The 22,969-nt window shown below is 39.2% G+C and overlaps 1 protein-coding gene across 1 annotated transcript in view; it reads right to left on the bottom strand.

Moving 5' to 3' along the window:
* The window catches only part of BRWD1 (bromodomain and WD repeat domain containing 1), a gene marked incomplete in the record, with an annotated part of 1,309,461 nt that overhangs the window by 692,890 nt on the left and 593,602 nt on the right, over positions 1–22,969 (bottom strand). The window contains 1 exon segment of the mRNA XM_053705925.1: positions 5,312–5,408. Within this exon segment, the coding sequence (XP_053561900.1) occupies positions 5,312–5,408 (97 nt within the window).

The following is a 22,969-nucleotide window of genomic DNA, read 5'->3' as shown; positions in this document are numbered from 1 at the left end:
AATTTCTCTACTAATGTTGTTGGAATTCACAACCTTAGGTAAAAATTCAAAAGAAGTTCGCAACACCGCCTTATCCTGGTGAAAAATCAGAAAAGGAGATTCACAAGAAAGAGCAGATAATTCAGAAACTCTTCTGGCAGAAGAGATGGCCAAAAGGAACAAAACTTTCCAAGAAAGTAATTTAATATCCAATGAATGCATAGGTTCAAACGGAGGAGCTTGAAGAGCCCCCAGAACCAAATTCAAACTCCAAGGAGGAGAAATTGACTTAATAACAGGTTTTATACGAATCAAAGCTTGTACAAAACAATGAATATCAGGAAGAATAGCAATCTTTCTGTGAAAAAGAACAGAAAGAGCAGAGATTTGTCCTTTCAAGGAACTTGCAGACAAACCTTTATCTAAACCATCCTGAAGAAACTGTAAAATTCTCGGAATTTTAAAAGAATGCCAGGAAAAATGATGAGAAAGACACCAAGAAATATAAGTCTTCCAGACTCTATAATATATCTCTCTAGATACAGATTTACGAGCCTGTAACATAGTATTAATCACAGAGTCAGAGAAACCTCTTTCACTAAGAATCAAACGTTCAATCTCCATACCTTTAAATTTAAGGATTTGAGATCCTGATGGAAAAAAGGACCTTGCGACAGAAGGTCTGGTCTTAACGGAAGAGTCCACGGTTGGCAAGAAGCCATCCGGACAAGATCCGCATACCAAAACCTGTGAGGCCATGCTGGAGCTACCAGCAGAACAAACGAGCATTCCTTCAGAATCTTGGAGATCACTCTTGGAAGAAGAACTAGAGGCGGAAAGATATAGGCAGGATGATACTTCCAAGGAAGTGACAATGCATCCACTGCTTCCGCTTGAGGATCCCTGGATCTGGACAGATACCTGGGAAGTTTCTTGTTTAGATGAGAAGCCATCAGATCTATTTCTGGAAGTCCCCACATTTGAACAATCTGAAGAAATACCTCTGGGTGAAGAGACCATTCGCCCGGATGCAACGTTTGGCGACTCAGATAATCCGCTTCCCAATTGTCTATACCTGGGATATGAACCGCAGAAACTAGACAGGAGCTGGATTCCGCCCAAACCAGAATTCGAGATACTTCTTTCATAGCTAGAGGACTGTGAGTCCCTCCTTGATTATTGATGTATGCCACAGATGTGACATTGTCTGTCTGAAAACAAATGAACGATTCTCTCTTTAGAAGAGGCCAAGACTGAAGAGCTCTGAAAATTGCACGGAGTTCCAAAATATTGATCGGTAATCTCACCTCCTGAGATTCCCAAACCCCTTGTGCCGTCAGAGACCCCCACACAGCTCCCCAACCTGTAAGACTTGCATCTGTTGAAATTACAGTCCAGGTCGGAAGAACAAAAGAAGCCCAATGAACTAAACGATGGTGATCTGTCCACCACGTCAGAGAGTGTCGTACAATCGGTTTTAAAGATATTAATTGAGATATCTTCGTGTAATCCCTGCACCATTGGTTCAGCATACAGAGCTGAAGAGGTCGCATGTGAAAACGAGCAAAGGGGATCGCGTCCAATGCAGCAGTCATAAGACCTAGAATTTCCATGCATAAGGCTACCGAAGGGAATGATTGTGACTGAAGGTTTCGACAAGCTGATATCAATTTTAGACGTCTCTTGTCTGTTAAAGATAGAGTCATGGACACTGAATCTATCTGGAAACCCAAAAAGGTTACCCTTGTCTGAGGAATCAATGAACTTTTTAGTGAATTGATCCTCCAACCATGATCTTGAAGAAACAACACAAGTCGATTCGTATGAGATTCTGCTAAATGTGAAGACTGAGCAAGTACCAAGATATCGTCCAAATAAGGAAATACCACAATACCCTGTTCTCTGATTACAGACAGAAGGGCACCGAGAACCTTTGTAAAAATTCTTGGAGCTGTTGCTAGGCCAAACGGCAGAGCCACAAACTGGTAATGCTTGTCTAGGAAAGAGAATCTCAGAAACTGATAGTGATCTGGATGAATCGGAATATGCAGATATGCATCCTGTAAATCTATTGTAGACATATAATGCCCTTGCTGAACAAAAGGCAGGATAGTCCTTACAGTTACCATTTTGAACGTTGGTATCCTTACATAACGATTCAATATTTTTAGATCCAGAACTGGTCTGAAGGAATTCTCCTCCTTTGGTACAATGAAGAGATTTGAATAAAACCCCAGCCCCTGTTCCAGAACTGGAACTGGCATAATTACTCCAGCCAACTCTAGATCTGAAACACATTTCAGAAATGCTTGAGCCTTCGCTGGATTTACTGGGACACGGGAAAGAAAAAATCTCTTTGCAGGAGGCCTTATCTTGAAGCCAATTCTGTACCCTTCGGAAACAATGTTCTGAATCCAAAGATTGTGAACGGAATTGATCCAAATTTCTTTGAAAAAACGTAATCTGCCCTCTACCAGCTGAGCTGGAATGAGGGCCGCACCTTCATGTGGACTTAGGAGCTGGCTTTGATTTTCTAAAAGGCTTGGATTTATTCCAGACTGGAGATGGTTTCCAAACTGATACCGCTCCTGAGGATGAAGGATCAGGCTTTTGTTCCTTGTTGTGACGAAAGGAACGAAAACGATTATTAGACCTGAATTTACCTTTAGACTTTTTATCCTGAGGTAAAAAAGTTCCTTTCCCTCCAGTAACAGTTGAGATAATAGAATCCAACTGAGAACCAAATAATTTATTACCCTGGAAAGAAAGGGAAAGCAGAGTAGACTTAGAAGACATATCAGCATTCCAAGTTTTAAGCCATAAAGCTCTTCTAGCTAAAATAGCTAGAGACATATACCTGACATCAACTCTAATGATATCAAAGATGGCATCACAAATAAAATTATTAGCATGTTGAAGCAGAATAATAATGCTATGAGAATTATGATCTGTAACTTGTTGCGCTAAAGCTTCCAACCAAAAAGTTGAAGCTGCAGCAACATCCGCTAAAGATATAGCAGGTCTAAGAAGATTACCTGAACACAAATAAGCTTTTCTTAGAAAGGATTCAAATTTCCTATCTAAAGGATCCTTAAAGGAAGTACCATCTGCCGTAGGAATAGTAGTACGCTTAGCAAGAGTAGAGACAGCCCCATCAACCTTAGGGATTTTGTCCCAAAACTGTAATCTGTCAGATGGCACAGGATATAATTGCTTAAAACGTTTAGAAGGAGTAAATGAATTACCCAAATTATTCCATTCCCTGGAAATTACTTCAGAAATAGCACCAGGAACAGGAAAAACTTCTGGAATAACAACAGGAGATTTAAAAACCTTATCTAAACGTTTAGATTTAGTATCAAGAGGACCAGAATCCTCAATTTCTAATGCAATTAGGACTTCTTTAAGTAAAGAACGAATAAATTCCATTTTATATAAATATGAAGATTTATCAGCATCAACCTCTGAGACAGAATCCTCTGAACCAGAAGAACCACAATCAGAATCAGAATGATGATGTTCATTTAAAAATTCATCTGAACAATGAGAAGTTTTAAAAGACTTTTTATGTTTACTAGAAGGAGGAATAACAGACATAGCCTTCTTAATGGATTTAGAAACAAAATCTCTTATGTTATCAGGAACACTCTGAGCATTAGATGTTGACGGAACAGCAACAGGTAATGGAACTTTACTAAAGGAAATATTATCTGCATTAACAAGTTTGTCATGACATTCAATACAAACAACAGCTGGAGGAACAGCTACCAAAAGTTTACAGCAGATACACTTAGCTTTGGTAGCTCCAGCACCAGGCAGCGATTTTCCAGAAGTATCTTCTGACTCAGTTGCAACGTGGGACATCTTGCAATATGTAATAGAAAAAACAACATATAAAGCAAAATTAATCAAATACCTTAAATGACAATTTCAGGAATGGGAAAAAATGCCAGAGAACAAGCTTCTAGCAACCAGAAGCAATAAATAATGAGACTTAAATAATGTGGAGACAAAAATGACGCCCATATTTTTTTAGCGCCAAATAAGACGCAAAAGAACGTAAAAAATGACGCAACTTCCGGCGACACGTATGACACCGGAAACAGAAAAAAAAATTTGCGCCAAAAAAGTCCGCGCCAAGAATGACGCAATAAAATGAAGCATTTTCAGCCCCCGCGAGCCTAACAGCCCACAGGGAAAAGTCAAATTTTAAGGTAAGAAAAAAATGATTGATTCAAATGCATTATCCCAAATATGAAACTGACTGTCTGAAAATAAGGAATGTTGAACATCCTGAGTCAAGGCAAATAAATGTTTGAATACATATATTTAGAACTTTATAAAAAAGTGCCCAACCATAGCTTAGAGTGTCACAGAAAATAAGACTTACTTACCCCAGGACACTCATCTACATGTTGTAGAAAGCCAAACCAGTACTGAAAGGAAAATCAGCAGAGGTAATGGTATATATATAAGAGTATATCGTCGATCTGAAAAGGGAGGTAAGAGATGAATCTCTACGACCGATAACAGAGAACCTATGAAATAGACCCCGTAGAAGGAGATCATTGAATTCAAATAGGCAATACTCTCCTCACATCCCTCTGACATTCACTGCACGCTGAGAGGAAAACCGGGCTCCAACCTGCTGCGGAGCGCATATCAACGTAGAATCTAGCACAAACTTACTTCACCACCTCCATAGGAGGCAAAGTTTGTAAAACTGATTTGTGGGTGTGGTGAGGGGTGTATTTGTAGGCATTTTGAGGTTTGGGAAACTTTGCCCCTCCTGGTAGGAATGTATATCCCATACGTCACTAGCTCATGGACTCTTGCTAATTACATGAAAGAAACAGATAATATTCCCCTAAATTGCTTCCAATAGATGGGCCAATCTGAAGCAGTGCGAGCACAGAGCCAATGAACATACAAGGAGCAGCACACTGTAGACCAGGGGATAAATTTGCATTTCACAAAGGGAGAAGATTTCTTACTGCCTGACTTAACCACTGCCTTTGTAGTTAATTGGATCTCAATTCAGTTAGAGAACCCCCAACGACGACGTGTAGATCAGCACTTTAGAATTCACCTCACTCCATCTTGAAGGTACAAAATTGACAGTCATTCTGAGATCTTTTAATAGATTAAAGCTCTGGAAAGTAGTTTTTTTGCCTCCTCCTAGTGGACTGGAGTGTAATCCCACATGTAATTATTTTATGAAATCTCACCAGTTTATAACAGAAAATGCAGTTTCCTATAATTCATAATGCACACAATATAGTAACAGAAATTTACAAACATGAACAAAATACAAATTCCAAAGAAAGATTACCTCATGGTAGGTTTCAAAGTGTTGCTTCCTTCGCTTGTGTTTTGTGTAGAGAGCACGTTCCTCTTCTCCTTTTGCAGATCTATACTCCTCTTCCTGCCTACAGTGAATACATTATCATTAATTTACATTTCCTCAATTACATGCAACACCATATAGGCTTGCTGTGCATGTATATTTAGCATTTAACATCAACTTGCACATAAGATGTTATGAGAGTAGATCCCTACTAATTGTTAATTAAGTCTAATCAGACATGTGGCCAATCTCCATCTTTATGGGCTGCTTTTCTTTAGATCCATGAGACGATTTAGCTGATCTATTGAAAAACATAATTTATGTAAGAACTTACCTGATAAATTCATTTCTTTCATATTAGCAAGAGTCCATGAGCTAGTGACGTATGGGATATACATTCCTACCAGGAGGGGCAAAGTTTCCCAAACCTCAAAATGCCTATAAATACACCCCTCACCACACCCACAATTCAGTTTAATGAATAGCCAAGAAGTGGGGTGATAAGAAAAAAGTGCGAAAGCATAAAAAATAAGGAATTGGAATAATTGTGCTTTATACAAAAAAATCATAACCACCACAAAAAAGGGTGGGCCTCATGGACTCTTGCTAATATGAAAGAAATGAATTTATCAGGTAAGTTCTCACATAAATTATGTTTTCTTTCATGTAATTAGCAAGAGTCCATGAGCTAGTGACGTATGGGATAATGACTACCCAAGATGTGGATCTTCCACGCAAGAGTCACTAGAGGGAGGGATAAAATAAAGACAGCCAATTCCGCTGAAAAATAATCCACACCCAAAACAAAGTCTTAATCTTATAATGAAAAAAACTGAAATAATAAGCAGAAGAATCAAACTGAAACAGCTGCCTGAAGTACTTTTCTACCAAAGACTACTTCTGAAGAAGAAAACACATCAAAATGGTAGAATTTAGTAAAAGTATGCAAAGAAGACGAAGTTGCTGCTTTGCAAATCTGATCAACCGAAGCTTCATTCCTAAATGCCCAGGAAGTAGAGACTGACCTAGTCGAATGAGCTGTAATCCTTTCAGGCGGAGTTCTACCCGACTCAACATAAGCATGATGAATCAAAGACTTTAACCACGATGCCAAAGAAATGGCAGAAGCCTTCTTACCTTTCCTAGAACCAGAAAAGATAACAAATAGACGAAGTCTTTCGGAAATCTTTAGTAGCTTCAACATAATATTTCAAAGCTCAAACTACATCCAAAGAATGCAACAATCTTTCCTTAGAGTTCTTAGGATTATGACACAATGAAGGAACTACAATTTCTCTACTAATGTTGTTAGAATTCACAACCTTAGGTAAAAATTTAAATGAAGTTCGCAAAACCGCCTTATCCTGATGAAAAATTAGAAAAGGAGACTCACAAGAAAGAGCAGATAATTCAGAAACTCTTCTAGCAGAAGAGATTGCCAAAAGAAACAAAACTTTCCAAGAAAGTAATTTAATATCCAGCGAATGCATAGGTTCAAACGGAGGAGCTTGAAGAGCCCCCAGAACCAAATTCAAACTCCAAGGAGGAGAGATTGACTTAATGACAGGTTTTATACGAACCAAAGCCTGAACAAAACAATGAATATCAGGAAGATTAGCAATCTTTCTGTGAAAAAGAACAGAAAGAGCAGAGATTTGTCCTTTCAAGGAACTTGCAAACAAACCCTTATCCAAACCATCCTGAAGAAACTGTAAAATTCTAGGAATTCTAAAAGAATGCCAGGAAAAATGATGAGAAGAACACCAAGAAATGTAAGTCTTCCAGACTCGATAATATATCTTCCTAGATACAGATTTACGAGCCTGTAACATAGTATTAATTACGGAGTCAGAGAAACCTCTATGACTGAGAATCAGGCGTTCAATCTCCATACCTTCAAATTTAAGGATTTGAGATCCTGATGGAAAAAAGGACCTTGCGATAGAAGGTCTGGTCTTAACGGAAGAGTCCACGGTTGGCAAGTAGCCATCCGGACAAGATCCGCATACCAAAACCTGTGAGGCCATGCTGGAGCCACCAGCAGAACAGACGAACGCTCCTTTAGAATCTTGGAAATCACTTTTGGAAAAAGAACTAGAGGCGGAAAGATATAGGCTGGATGATTTCTGGAGCAAAAAAAGGAAAGAATACACTTGAAAGCACTCACAGGTCACTTATTGTGTGATATCAATATGGAGAGATCAAAAAATGAAATACAAGATTAGAGGAGAGTTAAACTTAACTATAATTAAAATTTAACTTTTATTGGGGTTCGAAAATAAAATAGGAAAAAACTTTAAAAACACACTTATGTACCGATTGTAGTCTATTTGGCTTATCGTGTCACTGTACAGAATACCTAGAATTCTTCTGCAAATACTCCTATGTATAATTAGGGTTGCAGTTAATTAACCTACTTGTGTACCGCTATTCGTTGCTGTCAGTGTGTAGTATATTTATATATACCTTAGATAGAGTATGACCGTTTTCGGTTAAGTTAGATATATTACCAATTTTTAACCATCTACAGAAAAAGAGCAGTTTTTGAGTATAATCTTTCTTCGCTCAGTTATCTGAAAGGTTGATTATATCTCTATTCCCACATATGTATGTGTTTCAGTCTGAGTATTTAGTAATGATACAGTGTCTCAAATCCACTGTTATGTAATAGTAATTCACAAAACTTTTTGTTTATTAGCGTGTGCTGATGTTCCACCCTCAAGCATATCAGGAGTTAACTATGTCTCTGTTGCCACACGTTCGCGTATTTCAGTCAAATTATTAAGTAAAGATACAGTGTCTCAAATACACTGTTAAGTACTATTACCTCTGACAATCAAGGGTAAACTATTGAATTATCATAAAGCTCAAAATCATACTCCCCCCCTTTTTTTCCCTTTAAAGACAGTTAATCAAACGATATTCACAAATTCACACACGTTTTGTTTCACTTCCTAATCTAATTTCACAGCATTACTCTCAATAGATTGCTTTAGATATTTCTTCATTTAAAATTTCACACAAAAATATCTCGTATCACTTTAATTTGTTATTTTTTCAAATGTCCCAAAAATAATTTTTATGTGGGATGACCCTATACACTAGTAGATTCTGTTATAGATACCCAACAGTAAACATACACTCTTATTTCATGTATGCATTAAATGTATGCACTACTAATCACTTTTGAATGACTAATATCACAATGTCACACATTAGTAAAAGCCAAGATGGCTCCCATAACACTTCACATTTAAATCCAAACGATTGTGTATCACTAACTTATGTATCCCAAACTTGACAGGGAGCTCATAATTTTGAAACAAAAAAGCAATTTCAGCAACGCTCCAAGGTTGAGCAGTCGCATGTATGATAGTGATAACATTTCATGGTTGCACAACATGAGTTGATTACACGCAGCAATGTTGCTCTATTGTATCCACATCAAAACAGTTAATTTTGTGGCTCTGTACAGTCTATCAATATTGGTATGACAGCAGTAACTCAGTTCAATCTGAGTTTTCTGTGATTTACTCACAATCCCAGGTATTGTACGGAGACAAAAGAATCGATACAAGCACACCACAAGATCATACCCAATTTCACCGAATTAGCATCATGAAAATTAACTTAGGTAGTATATCATGTAAATTTACTCCAAATGCAAAAGTATTTAACTACACCGAGTTCAATAGACATCGCAAAATAGTAAATTCAGGTTCTCCATTTCCAACTCCAATAAATGAAAGTTTCAATCTTAAAATCATGCCCAATCCTTTAGTTGGTTAAGAAACAGTTAAATTCTATCGACGAATATTCACCAATATCCACCCATCTATAACGAAGGGTTATACTTTACATCGATAGGTTAGCAGGCAATGATACGCCCATTGGGGGTGTGACAATCAGCAGCCTTAAATAGCCGTCCACAGTGCGGCGCCTTCACCTTTGAAAAAGCCACGTTACGTGGCGAAACATGTCAGGGACGTTAGGGCAATGGTGAGGAGTCCTAGGAGCTCCTGTGTTTTTAGTAAGCCTTAAGCTACCGATTCAATTACTGTAGTCTTTTTTCACTTAACTTATTCGAAGTCTACTGATAGCTATGAACGTGTAAATACTAACATTGATCTGGCTAACTAAGTGTCACTGGCAATCATGTTTTATTAACTAACCTAGTACTTGAGAACGCTTGAGAGCAGATTACTCTTTCAGGCAGGTAACGGTTACAGCTGTCAATATAATCAGTATACCGAATCACACGGATTACATGTATGTACAAAACTGAGATTTATATAAGCATATCAATTAAAAAACAGCAGCAATTGTCAGCACACGCCAATGCATAAATAGTCTTGTGAACCACGATCACAAATGTGCAGTCGGGTCGTTGCAACATTATCAAACATTTAAACTATGAGACATAAGTGGGTGTAAACATAGACACAGCTAACCTCTTATAAAATTGAGCAGGTAAATAAGTATTATACTCAGTACCGGCCGTTTTAGATCTGAATATGGTCATAACTGCTAGTATACCTAACTGAATGGTGATCGGCTCTGCCCAAATCAAGATATATATAAATCTATGACATTTATAAAACAGCTGATATCAGCACACGCTAATACACAAACAGTCGTGTGAATCACTACTACATAACAGGACACGAGTCACTGTGATTATTATTAAACATTTCTGACTGAAATTTGTACATGCGAGTGAAAACTGAGACACAGTTAACCTCTCAGACAACTGAACAAATATTATTATACTTATAAACTGCCTTGTTATAATTTAGGGATGGTCTAAGCTGGCAACATACCCAATTCAACGACAAAGTATTTTGTTTAAATTGAGATATATATAAGTTTACTACACACTGAAAGCAGCGAATATCGGCATACTCTAATGCACAAACACTCAGCTGAATTATTGATACATAACAGAGAAGATGAGAAATATTGAGATCGTGATATGCATGAAAGTGTGACACCAGCACACGTTAATACACAAACAGTCTTGTGAATTAATAGTACTTAACAGTGTATTTGAGACACTGTATCTTTACTTAATAATTTGACTGAAATACGCGAACGTGTGGCAACAGAGACATAGTTAACTCCTGATATGCTTGAGGGTGGAACATCAGCACACGCTAATAAACAAAAAGTTTTGTGAATTACTATTACATAACAGTGGATTTGAGACACTGTATCATTACTAAATACTCAGACTGAAACACATACATATGTGGGAATAGAGATATAATCAACCTCTCAGATAACTGAGCGAAGAAAGATTATACTCAAAAACTGCTCTTTTTCTGTAGATGGTTAAAAATTGGTAATATATCTAAATTAACCGAAAACGGTCATACTCTATCTAAGGTATATACAAATATACTACACACTGACAGCAACGAATAGCGGTACACAAGTAGGTTAATTAACTGCAACCCTAATTATACATAGGAGTATTTGCAGAAGAATTCTAGGTATTCTGTACAGTGACACGATAAGTCAAATAGACTACAATCGGTACATAAGTGTGTTTTTAAAGTTTTTTCCTATTTTATTTTCGAACCCCAATAAAAGTTAAATTTTAATTATAGTTAAGTTTAAGTCTCCTCTAATCTTGTATTTCATTTTTTGATCTCTGGATATTGATATCACACAATAAGTGACCTGTGAGTGCTTTCAAGTGTATTCTTTCCCTTTTTTGCTCCAGAAATCAATATTATACACATAGCACCAAATCTAGCCATTCAGTTGGCTGAGAACATAAAAGGCCTCACAAATTGGCCAGACATTAAATAAATCAGGTCCTATATATATCTGTAGTGCCATTGGTAACCTTTTTTCACAAACTATAGGCAGGATGATACTTCCAAGGAAGTGACAATGCATCCACTGCTTCCGCCTGAGGATCCCTGGATCTGGACAGATACCTGGGAAGCTTCTTGTTTAGATGAGAAGCCATCAGATCTATTTCTGGAAGTCCCCACATTTGAACAATCTGAAGAAATACCTCTGGGTGAAGAGACCATTCGCCCGGATGTAATGTTTGGCGACTGAGATAATCCGCTTCCCAATTGTCTATACCTGGGATATGAACCGCAGAAATTAGACAGGAGCTGGATTCCGCCCAAACAAGTATTCAAGATACTTCTTTCATAGCCAGAGGACTGTGAGTCCCTCCTTGATGATTGACATATGCCACAGTTGCGACATTGTCCGTCTGAAAACAAATGAATGACTCTCTCTTTAGAAGAGGCCACGACTGAAGAGCTCTGAAAATGTTGATTGGTAATCTCGCCTCCTGAGATTCCCAAACCCCTTGTGCTGTCAGAGATCCCCATACAGCTCCCCAACCTGTCAGACTTGCATCTGTTGAGTCCAGGTCGGAAGAACAAAAGAAGCCCCCTGAACTAAACGATGATGGTCTATCCACCACGTCAGAGAGTGTCGTACAATCGGTTTTAAAGATATTAATTGCGATATCTTTGTATAATCCCTGCACCACTGGTTCAGCATACAGAGCTGAAGAGGTCGCATGTGAAAACGAGCAAAGGGGATCGCGTCCGATGCAGCAGTCATAAGACCTAGAATTTCCATGCATAAGGCTACCGAAGGGAATGATTGTGACTGAAGGTTTCGACAAGCTGATATCAATTTTAGACGTCTCTTGTCTGTTAAAGATAGAGTCATGGACACTGAATCTATCTGGAAACCTAAAAAGGTTACCCTTGTCTGAGGAATCAACGAACTCTTTGGTAAATTGATCCTCCAACCATGTTCTCGAAGAGACAATACAAGTTGATTTGTATGAGATTCTGCTAAAAGTGAAGACTGAGCAAGTACCAAGATATCGTCCAAATAAGGAAATACCACAATACCCTGTTCTCTGATAACAGATAGAAGGGCACCAAGAACCTTTGAAAAAATCCTTGGAGCTGTTGCTAGGCCAAACGGCAGAGCCACAAACTGGTAATGCTTGTCTAGGAAAGAGAATCTCAGAAACTGATAGTGATCTGGATGAATCGGAATATGCAGATATGCATCTTGTAAATCTATTGTGGACATATAATGCCCTTGCTGAACAAAAGGCAGAATAGTCCTTATAGTTACCATTTTGAATGTTGGTATCCTTACATAAAGATTCAATATTTTTAAATCCAGAACTGGTCTGAAGGAATTCTCCTTCTTTGGTACAATGAAGAGATTTGAGTAAAACCCCAGCCCCTGTTCCAGAACTGGAACAATTACTCCAGCCAACTCTAGATCTGAAACACATTTCAGAAATGCTTGAGCCTTCACTGGATTTATTGGGACACGGGAAAGAAAAAATCTTCTTGCAGGAGGCCTTATCTTGAAGCCTATTCTGTACCCTTGAGAAACAATGTTCTGAATCCAAAGATTGTGAATGGAATTGATCCAAATTTCTTTGAAAAAACGTAATCTGCCCCCTACCAGCTGGGCTGGAATGAGGGCCGCACCTTCATGTGGACTTGAGAGCTGGCTTTGGCTTTCTAAAGGGCTTGGATTTATTCCAGACTGATACTGTTCCTGTAGGGGAAGGATCAGGCTTTCGTTCCTTATTATGACGAAAGGAACGAAAACGATTAGCGGACCTAAATTTACCTTTAGATTTTTTATCCTGTGGTAAAAAAGTTCCTTTACCCCCAGTAACAGTTGAAATAATAGAATCCAACTGTGAACCAAACAATTTATTACCCTGGAAAGAAAGGGAAAGCAAAGTTGACTTAGAAGACATATCAGCATTCCAAGTTTTAAGCCATAAAGCTCTTCTAGCTAAAATAGCTAAAGACATATACCTGACGTCAACCCTAATGATATCAAAGATGGCATCACAAATAAAGTTATTAGCATGTTGAAGAAGATTAACGATGCTATGAGTATTATGATCTGTTACTTGTTGAGCTAAAGCTTCTAACCAGAAAGTTGAAGCTGCAGCAACATCCGCCAAAGATATAGCAGGTCTAAGAAGATTACCTGAACATAAGTAAGCTTTTCTTAGAAAGAATTCAATTTTCCTATCTAAAGGATCCTTAAAGGAAGTACTATCTGCCGTAGGAATAGTAGTACGTTTAGCAAGAGTAGAGATAGCCCCATCAACCTTAGGGATTTTGTCCCAAAACTCTAATCTGTCAGATGGCACAGGATATAATTGCTTAAACCGTTTAGAAGGAGTAAATGAATTACCCAGATTATTCCATTCCCTGGAAATTACTTCAGAAATAGCATCAGGGACGGGAAAAACCTCCGGAATAACTACAGGGGGTTTAAAAACCGTATTAAAACATTTAGATTTAGTATCAAGAGGACCAGACTCCTATTTCTAATGCAATTAAGACTTCTTTAAGTAAAGAATGAATAAATTCCATTTTAAATAAATAAGAAGATTTATCAGTATCAATCTCTGAAACAGAACCCTCTGAACCAGAAAAATCAGTATCAGAAACAGAATCAGAATGATGATGTTCGTTTAAAAAGTCATCTGAAACATGAGAAGTTTTAAAAGACCTTTTACGTTTACTGGAAGGAGGAATAACAGACATAGCCTTCTTAATAGATTTAGAAACAAAAACAGAATTTATGCTTACCTGATAAATTACTTTCTCCAACGGTGTGTCCGGTCCACGGCGTCATCCTTACTTGTGGGATATTCTCTTCCCCAACAGGAAATGGCAAAGAGCCCAGCAAAGCTGGTCACATGATCCCTCCTAGGCTCCGCCTACCCCAGTCATTCGACCGACGTACAGGAGGAAATATGCATAGGAGAAACCATATGATACCGTGGTGACTGTAGTTAGAGAAAATAATTCATCAGACCTGATTAAAAAAACCAGGGCGGGCCGTGGACCGGACACACCGTTGGAGAAAGTAATTTATCAGGTAAGCATAAATTCTGTTTTCTCCAACATAGGTGTATCCGGTCCACGGCGTCATCCTTACTTGTGGGAACCAATACCAAAGCTTTAGGACACGGATGAAGGGAGGGAGCAAATCAGGTCACCTAAATGGAAGGCACCACGGCTTGCAAAACCTTTCTCCCAAAAATAGCCTCTGAAGAAGCAAAAGTATCAAATTTGTAAAATTTGGCAAAAGTGTGCAGTGAAGACCAAGTCGCTGCCTTACATATCTGGTCAACAGAAGCCTCGTTCTTGAAGGCCCAGTGGAATGAGCTGTGATTCTTTCAGGAGGCTGCCGTCCGGCAGTCTCATAAGCCAATCGGATAATTCTTTTAAGCCAAAAAGAAAGAGAGGTAGAAGTTGCTTTTTGACCTCTCCTTTTACCAGAATAAACAACAAACAAAGAAGATGTTTGTCTGAAATCTTTAGTAGCCTCTAAATAGAATTTTAGAGCACGGACTACGTCCAAATTGTGTAACAAACGTTCCTTCTTTGAAACTGGATTCGGACACAAAGAAGGTACAACAATCTCCTGGTTAATATTTTTGTTGGAAACAACTTTCGGAAGAAAACCAGGCTTAGTACGCAAAACCACCTTATCTGCATGGAACACCAGATAGGGCGGAGAACACTGCAGAGCAGATAAATCAGAAACTCTTCTAGCAGAAGAAATTGCAACCAAAAACAAAACTTTCCAAGATAATAACTTAATATCTACGGAATGTAAGGGTTCAAACGGAACCCCTTGAAGAACTGAAAGAACTAGATTAAGACTCCAGGGAGGAGTCAAAGGTCTGTAAACAGGCTTGATCCTAACCAGAGCCTGAACAAACGCTTGAACGTCTGGCACAGCTGCCAGCCTTTTGTGAAGTAAAACAGATAAAGCAGAGATCTGTCCCTTCAGAGAACTTGCAGATAATCCTTTCTCCAAACTTTTTTGTAGAAAGGATAGAATCTTAGGAATTTTTATCTTGTTCCATGGGAATCCTTTAGATTCACACCAACAGATATTATTTTTCCATATTTTATGGTAAATCTTTCTAGTTACAGGCTTTCTAGCCTGAATAAGAGTATCTATTACGGAATCTGAAAACCTACGCTTTGATAAAATCAAGCGTTCAATCTCCAAGCAGTCAGTTGGAGGGAAACCAGATTCGGATGTTCGAATGGACCTTGAACAAGAAGGTCCTGTCTCAAAGGTAGCTTCCATGGTGGAGCCGATGACATATTCACCAGGTCTGCATACCAAGTCCTGCGTGGCCACGCAGGAGCTATCAAGATCACCGAAGCCCTCTCCTGATTGATCCTGGCTACCAGCCTGGGAATGAGAGGAAACGGTGGGAATACATAAGCTAGGTTGAAGGTCCAAGGTGCTACTAGTGCATCCACTAGAGTCGCCTTGGGATCCCTGGATCTGGACCCGTAACAAGGAACCTTGAAGTTCTGACGAGACGCCATCAGATCCATGTCTGGAATGCCCCCTAATTGAGTTATTTGGGCAAAGATTTCCGGATGGAGTTCCCACTCCCCCGGATGGAAGGTCTGACGACTCAGAAAATCCGCTTCCCAATTTTCCACTCCTGGGATGTGGATTGCAGACAAGTGGCAGGAGTGATCCTCCGCCCATTGAATTATCTTGGTCACTTCCTCCATCGCCAGGGAACTCCTTGTTCCCCCCTGATGGTTGATATAAGCAACAGTCGTCATGTTGTCTGATTGAAACCTTATGAATTTGGCCTTTGCTAGATGAGGCCAAGCTTTGAGAGCATTGAATATCACTCTCAGTTCCAGAATGTTTATCGGGAGAAGAGATTCTTCCCGAGACCATAGACCCTGAGCTTTCAGGGGTTCCCAGACCGCGCCCCAGCCCACCAGACTGGCGTCGGTCGTGACAATGACCCACTCTGGTCTGCGGAAGCTCATTCCCTGTGACAGGTTGTCCAGGATCAGCCACCAACGGAGTGAATCTCTGGTCCTTTGATCTACTTGAATCGTCTGAGACAAGTCTGTATAATCCCCATTCCACTGTCTGAGCATGCACAGTTGTAATGGTCTTAGATGAATTCGCGCAAAAGGAACTATGTCCATTGCTGCAACCATCAATCCTATTACTTCCATGCACTGCGCTATGGAAGGATGAAGAACAGAATGAAGTACTTGACAAGAGCTTAGAAGTTTTGACTTTCTGACTTCTGTCAGAAAAATCCTCATTTCTAAGGAATCTATTATTGTTCCCAAGAAGGGAACTCTTGTTGACGGGGACAGAGAACTTTTTTCTATGTTCACTTTCCATCCGTGAGATCTGAGAAAGGCTAGAACGATGTCCGTATGAGCCTTTGCTTTTGACAGAGACGACGCTTGAATCAGGATGTCGTCCAAGTAAGGTACTACTGCAATGCCCCTTGGTCTTAGAACCGCTAGAAGGGACCCTAGTACCTTTGTGAAAATTCTGGGAGCAGTGGCTAATCCGAATGGAAGTGCCACAAACTGGTAATGCTTGTCCAGAAAAGCGAACCTTAGGAACTGATGATGTTCCTTGTGGATAGGAATATGTAGGTACGCATCCTTTAAATCCACCGTGGTCATAAATTGACCTTCCTGGATGGTAGGAAGGATCTTTCGAATGGTTTCCATTTTGAACGATGGAACCCTGAGAAATTTGTTTAGGATCTTGAGATCTAAAATTGGTCTGAATGTTCCCTCTTTTTTGGGAACTATGAACAGGTTGGAGTAAAACCCCATCCCTTGTTCTTCTATTGGAACTGGATGAATTACTCCCATCTTTAACAGGTCTTCTACACAATGTAAGAATGCCTGTCTTTTTATTTGGTTTGAAGATAATTGAGACCTGTGGAACCTTCCCCTTGGGGGTAGTTCCTTGAATTCCAGCAGATAACCCTGAGAAACTATTTCTAGTGCCCAAGGATCCTGAACATCTCTTGCCCAAGCCTGAGCAAAGAGAGAAAGTCTGCCCCCCACCAGATCCGGTCCCGGATCGGGGGCCATCCCTTCATGCTGTTTTGGTAGCTGTGGCAGGCTTCTTGGCCTGCTTACCCTTGTTCCAGCATTGCATCGGTCTCCAGGCTGGTTTGGGTTGAGAAGTATTACCCTCTTGCTTAGAGGATGTAGAATTAGAGGCTGGTCCGTTTCTGCGAAAGGGACGAAAATTAGGCTTATTTTTAGCCTTAAAGGACCTATCCTGAGGAAGGGCGTGGCCCTTTCCCCCAGTGATGTCTGAAATAATCTCTTTCAAATCAGGACCAAACAGTGTTTTACCCTTGAAAGGGATGTTAAGCAACTTTGTCTTGGAAGACACATCCGCTGACCAAGACTTTAGCCAAAGCGCTCTGCGCGCCACGATAGCAAACCCTGAATTTTTCGCCGCTAATCTAGCTAATTGCAAAGCGGCATCTAAAATAAAAGAGTTAGCCAATTTAAGTGCTTGAACTCTGTCCATAACCTCCTCATACGAAGATTCTTTATTGAGCGACTTTTCTAGTTCTTCGAACCAGAAACACGCTGCTGTAGTGACAGGAACAATGCATGAAATTGGTTGTAGAAGGTAACCTTGCTGAACAAACATCTTTTTAAGCAAACCCTCTAATTTTTTATCCATAGGATCTTTGAAAGCACAACTATCTTCTATAGGAATAGTAGTGCGTTTGTTTAGAGTTGAAACCGCCCCCCTCGACCTTGGGGACTGTCTGCCATAAGTCCTTTCTGGGGTCGACTATAGGAAATAATTTCTTAAATATAGGGGGAGGAACAAAAGGTATGCCGGGCCTTTCCCACTCCTTATTTACTATGTCCGCCACCCGCTTGGGTATAGGAAAAGCATCGGGGGCACCGGAACCTCTAGGAACTTGTCCATCTTACATAATTTCTCTGGAATGACCAAATTGTCACAATCATCCAGAGTAGATAATACCTCCTTAAGCAGTGCGCGGAGATGTTCTAGTTTAAATTTAAATGTTACAACATCAGGTTCAGCTTGTTGAGAAATTTTTCCTGAATCTAAAATTTCTCCCTCAGACAAAACCTCCCTCCTGGCACCTTCAGATTGGTGTGAGGGTATGTCAGAACAGTTATCATCAGCGTCCTCTTGCTCTTCAGTGTTTAAAACAGAGCAATCGCGCTTTCTCTGATAAGTAGGCATTTTGGATAAAATGTTAGCAATAGAATTATCCATTACAGCCGTTAATTGTTGCATGGTAATAAGTATGGGCGCACTAGATGTACTAGGGGCCTCTTGTGTGGGCAAAACTGGTGTAGACACAGAAGGGGATGATGCAGTACCATGCTTACTCCCCTCATTTGAGGAATCATCTTGGGCAATATCAGTATCTGTGGCATCATTGTCCCTACTTTTTTTGGACACTATGTCACAATCATCACATATATTTAAATGGGGAGAAACCTTGGCTTTCATACATATAGAACATCGCTTATCTGATGGTTCAGACATGTTAAACAGGCTTAAACTTGTCAACAAAGCACAAAAAACGTTTTAAAATAAAACCGTTACTGTCACTTTAAATTTTAAACTGAAAACACTTTATTACTGAATATGTGAAAAAGTATGAAGGAATTGTTCAAAATTCACCAAATTTTCACCACAGTGTCATAAAGCCTTAAAAGTATTGCACACCAAATTTGAATGCTTTAACCCTTAAAATAACGGAACCGGAGCCGTTTTTACATTTAACCCCTATACAGTCCCAGGTATCTGCTTTGCTGAGACCCAACCAAGCCCAGAGGGGAATACGATACCAAATGACGCCTTCTATACGCTTTTTCAGTGGTTCTTAGCTCCTCACACATGCATCAGCATGCCTTGCTCTCCAAAAACAACTGCGCATTAGTGGCGCGAAAATGAGGCTCTGCCTATGACTAGAAAAGGCCCCCATCTGAAAAAGGTGTCCAATACAGTGCCTGCCGTTTTTTTAAAACAATCCCCAAGATTATAATAACTATAAGAGTTATAATTTGCCAAATATGTTTAGTAAAGTAATCGTTTTAGCCCAGAAAAATGTCTACCAGTTTTATAAGCCCTTATGAAGCCCTTTATTCTTATACTTAAACTAAGAAAATGGCTTACCGGTCCCCATAGGGAAAATGACAGCCTTCCAGCATTACAAAGTCTTGTTAGAAATGTGGCCAGTCATACCTCAAGCAGAAAAGTCTGCAAACTGTTTCCCCCCAACTGAAGTTACTTCATCTCAACAGTCCTGTGTGGAAACAGCAATCGATTTTAGTAACGTTTGCTAAAATCATCTTCCTCTTACAAACAGAAATCTTCATCTCCTTTCTGTTTCAGAGTAAATAGTACATACCAGCACTATTTTAAAATAACAAACTCTTGATTGAAGAATAAAAACTACATTTAAACACCAAAAAACTCTTAGCCATCTCCGTGGAGATGTTGCCTGTGCAACGGCAAAGAGAATGACTGGGGTAGGCGGAGCCTAGGAGGGATCATGTGACCAGCTTTGCTGGGCTCTTTGCCATTTCCTGTTGGGGAAGAGAATATCCCACAAGTAAGGATGACGCCGTGGACCGGACACACCTATGTTGGAGAAATCTCTTATGTTAGCAGGAACACCCTGAATATTAGATTTTGATGGAACAGCAACAGGTAATGGAACATTACTAAAGGAAATATTATCTGCATTAGAAAGTTTGTCATGACATTCATCACAAACAACAGCCAGAGGAACAGTTACCACAAGTTTACAACAAATACACTTAACTTTGGTAGATCCAGCATCAGGCAGCGATTTTCCAGAAGTAGCTTCTGACTCAGGGTCAATCTGAGACATCTTGCAATATGTAATAGAAAAAACTACATATAAAGCAAAATTATCAAATTCCTTAAATGACAGTTTCAGGAATGGGAAAAAATGCCAATGAACAAGCTTGTAGCAACCAGAAGCAAATAAACAATGAGACTTAAATAATGTGGAGACAATAATGACGCCCATATTTTTTAGCGCCAAAAAAAAAGACGCCCACATTATTTGGCGCCTAAATGCTTTTGGCGCCAAAAATGAAGCCACATCCGGTAACGCCGACACTTTTGGCGCAAAAACGTCAAAAAAATTACGCAACTTCCGGCGACACGTATGACGCCGGAAATGACACAGAAATTTTTTGCGCCAAAAAATTCCGCTCCAAGAATGGCGCAATAAAATGAAGCATTTTCAGCCCCCGCAAGCCTAACAGCCCACAGGAAAAAAGTCAAATTTTAAGGTAAGAAAAAATTGGTTTATTCATATGCATTATCCCAAATATGAAACTGACTGTCTGAAATAAGGAACGTTGAACATCCTGAATCAAGGCAAATAAATGTTTATACACATATATTTGGAACTTTATAAAAAAGTGCCCAACCATAGCTTAGAGTGTCACAAAATAAGACTTACTTACCCCAGGACACTCATCTACATGTAGTAGAAAGCCAAACCAGTACTGAAACGAGAATCAGTAGAGGTAATGGTATATAAATAAGAGTATATCGTCGATCTGAAAAGGGAGGTAAGAGATGAATCTCTACGACCGATAACAGAGAACCTATGAAATAGACCCCGTAGAAGGAGATCATTGAATTCAAATAGGCAATACTCTCTTCACATCCCTCTGACATTCACTGCACACTGAGAGGAAAACTGGGCTCCAGCCTGCTGCGAAGCGCATATCAACGTAGAATCTAGCACAAACTTACTTCACCACCTCCAAGGGAGGCAAAGTTTGTAAAACTGATTTGTGGGTGTGGTGAGGGGTTTATTTATAGGCATTTTGAGGTTTGGGAAACTTTGCCCCTCCTGGTAGGAATGTATATCCCATACGTCACTAGCTCATGGACTCTTGCTAATTACATGAAAGAAATTATATTTTCAGAAAAATACGATGCCTGACTTCAAAAATGTATATGGATTTGGAAAGCACTTGAATTTATATAATAGAATAGAAGTTGCAATTGGCCTTCGTCTTTGACTTTGAAGGAGACTAACAAATAATTGTAGCACAGATGTGCTTCCCTTTAATTATAAGCACAGAATTATGTATTACTCCATAGGAACATTGACACCAAGGACAAAAATGTCTTATGTATCCTTCTTGCTTATTTCGCAGATCGTATAAACAAGGGGTTATAAGAGACACTAAATTCAAAATGAAACCTTCATGATTCAGACATATTATGCTATTGAAAACAACTTTCCAATTTACTTCTATTACAAAATTTGCTTCATTCTCCTTGTATCCTTGGTTGAGGAATAATCCTAAGTAGGCTCAGGATTAGTAAACACTACTGGGAGCTAGCTAAACACAGGTGAAACAATTATAAGCAGCGTCTTTGTGTTTCCATCACCAGCTAGCTCCCAGCAGTGCATTGCTGCTCCAGAGACTACCTAGAGATGCACTTCATTAAAGGATGTAAAAAGAACAAAGCAAAGCGTGTGTGTGTGTGTATATATATCTCCACACTAACATATTATACATTCCAGCTCCTACAAAATTAGGACACAAATTTGTACACATATTTCTCTGGTAGTCCTAAAACTATTTTTTATGGCGTCACATATAGAAAATCAATAAAAATATCAGGTTGTTCGTTCCATTTTATACTAAAGTCACATTGAGAAAGAAAACACTACTTTTATTGAACTATGGTTAAACCAGGATCTTGAGGCAGGAGCTTTCCCACTTAAAGAGACATTAAACACTGAGATGGTAATTTAAAATTATAAATCTTATATATTAAAAAAAACTCTGCAATATACTTAATTATTTTGCCCCCTTCTCCTTTAAATCCATTCTAAAACCATTGGCTGCACTCTAGTGTTTTTTTTTTTTAATCACCAATCAACCAAGCAAGCATTATCCAGGGTGCTATACCTAACATGGACTGGCTCCTAAGCTTTTTAACTAATGATAGCAAGAGAACAAAGAGAAATTGATAGCAGGAGTAAATTAGAAAGTTGCTTAAAATTGCATGCTCTATCTGAATCAAAAGAAAAATTGTGGGTTGCGTCCCTTTAAGAATGGGGGGCCCATCTGGATAATTGCCCATGCACCGTAGGGACTGTTTCTCTTAGATCCAATTTGGAAGGTGTTGGCAGAAGTATTGCCTTTATTTTTTTTGTGGACGAAACAGAAGGCACTTCAGACCTGTTCCATTCCTTGGTTACCATTCCGATGACTAACTGAGTCAATCAGTGAACGCAGAGAGCAGCTTGGAAGTAGACTTGAGGAATTTAACCCCATAAAATTAGCTTGTAACTTTACCTACCTGCCCGCACTAAACACTTCCCATAACAAGCTATGATTGTTTCAGCCTGAATTAAGAACAACTTTTCTCCAATCTTGGGAGGAGATGACCATAATGCTGAGAGTCCATGAGCAGCTCCTTTGTTTTTTTTCTATACAGTTGGTGGCAGGACTTATTTGTACTTCATTTGCACCGCTTTGTTCTTTTCAGCTTTTCTAGTTTTCCTCCTCTACTTGCCTATATGTAAAACTGTGGCATTATGTAATAAGTGGGTAGGTTTAAAGAGACATACTACTAAGTCTATGAGGTCTATGAATACGGCACTACGCCAAAACGCGTATGACCTGATTGCCAGTCTTATTTTCCCTGTATTTCAACTTTTAATACACTGAATAAAGCATAGTTTTTTACTCAATTTTGGGGACTCTTACAGGATTCTGTTTT

This window comes from Bombina bombina, chromosome 3, assembly GCF_027579735.1.
Source record: "Bombina bombina isolate aBomBom1 chromosome 3, aBomBom1.pri, whole genome shotgun sequence".
Classification (NCBI taxonomy): Eukaryota; Metazoa; Chordata; class Amphibia; order Anura; family Bombinatoridae; genus Bombina; species Bombina bombina.
Note: the sequence above shows the minus strand (reverse complement) of the source record. Positions and strands in the feature narration are given on the sequence as shown.